Raw genomic sequence first — 5,736 nt, 5'->3', positions numbered from 1 at the left:
CTGCCATTTGTTTACTATTAGAGAGTTTCTGTAGGGTTACCATATTTAAAAAATAAAAAAAAAGGACACTCCACGGGGCCCTGGCCCCGCCCTTTTCCCCGCCTCTGGCCCCGCCCCAACTCCGCCCCTTCCCCAGCCCCAACTCCGCCCATTCCTCGCCCCTTCCCCAAAGTCCCCGCCCTAACTCCGCCCCCTCCCCTGAGCGCCCCGCATTCCCCCTCCTCTCTCCCAGCCACGCAAAAAGGGCTGCCCGAGCACTACGGGCTTCGGGCAGCCCCCAGAGCCCGGGAGGGGAAGTGCCCGGCCGGCGGCTCGGGGTCCGGAGGCATGGGGGCTGCCCGAAGCCCGTAGTGCTCGGGCAGCTCGGCTCTTAAACAGAGCCGAAGAGTCAGGGGAGGAGCAGAGCAGCCGCGGGAGGGAAAGTGCCCGGCCGGTGGTATTTTTCCCGGACATGTTCGGCTTTTTGGCAATTCCCCCCGGACAGGGGTTTGATTACCAAAAAGCCGGACATGTCTGGGAAAAACCGGACGTATGGTAACCCTAAGTTTCTGTAATATTTACCTGCAATGAATCACTACTGGGCCACTAAAAAAGTTGCTTAGGGCATTAACTCTGCGGCGTAATTTGAGGAGAAGATGAGGATCTTCAGGCACTCCATGATCTGGCCAGCTAGTGAACTGAATGTGAGTCACATCTCTCCCAGGTGTCTTCTCCTTTCTCTGGAAAATGTGGGATTGTTTCATTAGTACCACACCAAAATCAAATGTAAATATACAAAGTATAGAATAAAGCAGAAAAATAGGTAAAGTAGGCATCTAGTATTGCAACAGCGATTCCAGACACTGTACAGTCCCATGTTCTTTCCAAGGTTTCAGAAGTTGGAACATTTTCCAATTTTAATAACAAAAGAGTGGTTAAAAATAAGAGACACACATGTGGAACATGCCATAACTTGAAGAAAGAATATAATGACAATCCACTAAGGTTAAGTCCAATATTATCATCATAAGAATACTCTATTTTGTGATTATGTGGAATGTACCATGTATTCTCCACTGCACTTGTAAATCATTTAGGAAGTCACCATACAGGTCTATGTGCTGCCAAGTGTATTTGTTGGTTATTTTGCCATCTGTACTTTTAACTACCTGCTAAGGTCACACAGACCCACAAAGGAATGAAGGAAGTCTAAAAACAGCAACTCAGAATAGAAGTGGGGCTGTCAAACCTGTGACAATCACTGAAGTGGCTCATGATTTCTAAGTCACAGACCCTGCTTTAATATGCTGTTGCCAGGATCAGGCAGGGAGAAGGGAAAACACATTTTGGTAGCTGGAGAACTATGACTATGAATCCAAATAAGAAAAAAAATTACAATGGGTGCACTTCACCATTGACTACATGATGGAGATGAATCACAAGGACTAAACAACAATATACATCTTGACTGTTTCTATTCTCTTGTTGTGAATGGAGAGTTGAGGACAGAGATCTAACAGGAGAAGAACAATAAAACCTGTATTATTGTCTCTCAGGAAGCATTCTGCAGTCAGCAGACTATACCATCATTGTGGCAGTCTGAATATACCATGTAACATGTTCTCACCTTGTCCTTAGTTAGATATTAACTTGAAGCCAGGCCGGTTTAGGATGTAATATACTGAAATGGAATTATCTCACCCAGGCAAAGTGCTGGGATGCTACCACTGATTCATAACTGTATGCTTATCTTACACGCAAGCAATACTCTGCACTCTGACTAGCTGATGTTTGATTTATATAATGACCATCTGCTTATTCCCCAATACCTATTCAGTAGGTGAATCTCCAAATAGGGTTGCCAATTTTGGTTGGCTGTATTCCTGGACATGACATAATCTTTAATTAAAGATTAATCTTTAATTCCTGGAGATTCCAGGATAATCCTGGAGGGCTGGCAACCCTAGGGCAACTGACTGAGAGCCCCAGGTAGGCAATCAGAGCATAGAATTTGCAAAATTATTGTACAGTTGCTCCTACTAAGTTATGAGCTTTAATAATGTGTGTTTGGAAGTTTCATAAAGGTGTCTGAATTGGTTTTTTCCCCATTCTTAGCCTACATAAAAATCAACTGATATTTTACAGTACTTTGAATGATAATCAGCTGTGACAGCAGTCACAATGTATTTAATTTTAATTTTTTTCTTAATATGATCTTACAGCCAAGCAAGCAAGCACCAAACAAATTGATACATGAAAAAAAATTAATTCATATTACTTCTGACCTGCAACACTCTAGCTATTGTAATTTGGAGTCTTTCCTATGCATGATGCCACAGTGTTTTATTAACACTTAAGTCTTAAGGGGCTGGGTATGGCCACCTTACTCACAGTAAGTGGTAACTATCTTAGGCTTAGTGGGACTAGTTCCAGAGTAAGCTTCTACTCAATGTGAGGAAAGGTAGTAGAACTGGGCCCTAAAGATGAAAACATGGGACCAAGATGGGTCTGGGAGGGTGCTATACTATTTATGTTTCAAGATGACCTGAACCTCCAGCACATTCATTCCTTAAATCTAACACAACAAACAATAAATGGTGCCCTGACTAACACTCTATGTATCCCCACTGAAATAAAGTTGCAAGGAATAAAAGGGAAAAATTTATTCCTAAAGGGTAAATTCTACACTCAGTTACACTTTAGCAACTAGTGGTGCTTCACTGGTATAACTGAAATTGGTAATTGGCCTAAAAAACTTGAAAACCCCATACTGACCACTGATAGCTCTAAAACACGGAAGTTTATAAATACAATAGAGGTTACCGTAAACTGTAATTGTCCCCCGGTACAGTTCAGACAAGGACAGGCAATACGGTTCTAAGAGCCACATTTTTGAGTGAATTTACTAGGGGGAAATAATATTTAATGTGGTCGTCTCGGTGTTAATTTAAACTTATATTATTCTATGTTCATAAACCAATAACAAGTTTTCCTAATTTAAAAAGGGTAAATCTATGACCAAACCACAGCATATTGCATACAATTTATCCAGCCTTGTCAGCTGGCTTATAGAACAGAAATTACTGGTGTTCCTGTTGAGAATATAGGGCTCACAGTAAAGAGGGAAATCCTAGCAATGAGATAAGTTTCCAATTCATATTTGCCCTATGAAATTACACATCATCTACTAGGTGTTCTCTCAAGCTCTGTGTTGCTTGGTAGAAACAGGGGAAAATGCTAACTGTCACTGTTGTTCTGGAAGAATCTCTGATAATAGTCTCTTTATACCAACTATATAGACCAATTCAAATTATTCTCACATTAATAAGACAACTCACATTTGTAATATGGAGTTTCTGAATAATGTAGTCAGGACACATTTTACTTTCATTGCTCTTCACAACAATGTCCCCAAAAGTTTCAGTGCTATTCTCCGTTGTTGGCCAGTATTGGGCACATTTGTTCTATGAAAATATAAAGTTAATGGATTAGAAGCAGGATATCAAAGTGACAGTGAAATTAGGTTCTGAAGAAAGCTTGAAATAAAATAAAATCAACACCAGATAAAATACATAACCAATACTTCAGTACAATTTCAGTTTCCGATAAATACTGTAGTTTATCCCTTAAAGAGATTACCACTGCTTTAGTTAAACATTCAAAAACCCAAAGATCCAGATTCTGGCCTCATGCACAAAGCCTGAAGGGATTTACACAGAGAACAAGATGGGAAGGAATCCTATCCTCCAACCTAACTGCAGGGGCAAAACAGCTGCACAGTCCATGCACAGTCATTGTCACTGCCTGAAGGCTACAGTAAAGATTGCAGCTCACTCTGTGACTCCTACTTATATTTCTAATCAGTGAATATACATAGCTGCAGATGCAATAGTCATGTCCCAACCCCTCTCGCAATTCATGCCCAAATTCCCTTCCACTCCTGTTAGCAGTGTGGCTATGCTGCAAACATGTATGCTGCCAGCCAGCTCTGCTCCTTAAAACAATCAGAATATCAATACTCCCATCTGCATCTGAAACATGTGGCACTCCCAGGGTGGTGAGCACTCTCCTAATCGCTGCTTCCAAGTTTGGTTTCAGAAGTAGGAAAAGGAGGGCACAAAACAAAATAGCAGAGAACTGTGGAGACATCCCCAGGACATTAGGACAAGATGCTCGGGGGAGAGGAGCAAATACACAATATCCCCTCTTTCACTAAGTTTTGTGACAAGTTTGCAAGGGTGTGGGGGAGGGAGAGAGATTTTAGTACAGCTCAGCAAATTCTAACTCAGGGAGTTTGGGGGCAAGTTATACCCTCTTACGGGTTTATCTGCAAGAAGGTGGAATGTAGTTCCCTATTCCTTAGGGCAGTGCGTCAGATGATATTATTGAGAATGCTGCTGATCAAATAGTCTAAAAGACAGAACCATGTAGGCTTGTTAATGTTATTCAATTTCTGAGATTCTATCACAAATAGAGAGTAAAAACAAGAATGAACAAGGATTCAAAAGAAATACTTGAATGCAGAGAAAACATTTAAAGGAAAAAAGAAAAGCATAATTCACCACAGCAGAGCAACCTCCTGTATACTGCAGTTAATGTGTGTGTGTGTGTGTATATATATATCACGCTCACCCTATTATTTTCTTCACAGCGAGTCACCATAACAATAATTGTTGCCTTGTGTTCCCAGATCATTCTCCAGAAATCATCAGTGGTCTCATCCTTGGGGCCTAGCAGATAAGGTATTTGATAAGAGATCCCTTCCCAAAAATTAGGAAACACAGAAAGACTAGAACATAATTATCATACCTATTATGCTCAGAAGCCATACAAAGGTCATGCAATACTAGCCATAGACTGAGGCCTGGTCTACACTACGAGTTTAGGTCGACTTTAGCAGCGTTAAATCGAATTAAGCCTGGACACGTGCACACGACGAAGCCCTTTCTTTCGACTTAAAGGGCCCTTTAAACCGGTTTCTTTACTCCACCTCCGACGAGGGGATTAGCGATAAAATCGGCCTTAGCGGGTCGGAATTGGGGTAGTGTGGACGGAATTCGATGTTATTGGCCTCCAGGAGCTATCCCACAGTGCTTCATTGTGACCGCTCTGGATAGCACTCTCAACTCAGATGCACTGACCAGGTAGACAGGAAAAGCCCCGCGAACGTTTGAATTTCATTTCCTGTTTGCTCAGCGTGGAGAGCACAGGTGACCACGCAGAGCTCATCAGCACAGGTAACCGTGATGGAGTCCCAGGATCGCAAAAGAGCTCCAGCATGGACCGAACGGGAGGTACGGGATCTGCTCGCCATATGGGGAGATGAATCAGTGCTAGCTGAACTCCAAAGCAGTAAATGAAATGGCAAAATATTAGAAAAGGTCTCCAAGACCATGAAGGACAGAGGCCATAACAGGGACGCACAGTAGTGCCGCGTGAAAATTAAGGAGCTAAGACAAGCCTACCACAAAGCCAGAGAAGCAAACGGAAGGTCCGGGGCAGAGCCGCAAACATGCCGCTTCTACGCGGAGCTGCATGCCATTCTAGGGGGTGCAGCCACCACTACCCCAACTGTGTGCTATGACTCCCTCACTGGAGAAACACACAGGAAGCGGGTTCGGGGTACGAGGAAGATGAGGATGGAGATAATGTAGATAGCTCACAGCAGCAAGGAAGCGGAGAAACTGGTTTCCCCAATAGCCAGGATATGTTTATCACCCTGGACCTGGAACCAGTAACCCCCGAACTCACCCAAGG

General features: G+C 42.9%; 1 protein-coding gene across 1 annotated transcript in view; it reads right to left on the bottom strand.

Annotated features, from left to right (window-relative positions):
- The window catches only part of LOC112115860 (receptor-type tyrosine-protein phosphatase C), a 151,895-nt gene that overhangs the window by 8,193 nt on the left and 137,966 nt on the right, over positions 1 to 5,736 (bottom strand). Inside the window, exons 10-12 of the mRNA XM_026655755.1 lie at positions 4,612 to 4,739; positions 3,318 to 3,443; positions 562 to 719 (exon numbers count right to left, since the gene is read on the bottom strand). Coding sequence (XP_026511540.1) covers positions 562 to 719; positions 3,318 to 3,443; positions 4,612 to 4,739 — 412 coding nt within the window. The remainder of the gene's footprint in view (positions 1 to 561; positions 720 to 3,317; positions 3,444 to 4,611; positions 4,740 to 5,736) is intronic.

This window comes from Terrapene carolina, unplaced genomic scaffold (assembly GCF_002925995.2).
Source record: "Terrapene carolina triunguis isolate 2854851 unplaced genomic scaffold, T_m_triunguis-2.0 Scaffold211, whole genome shotgun sequence".
In the NCBI taxonomy this organism is placed as follows: Eukaryota; Metazoa; Chordata; order Testudines; family Emydidae; genus Terrapene; species Terrapene triunguis.
This window is presented reverse-complemented; position numbering and strand designations above follow the sequence as displayed.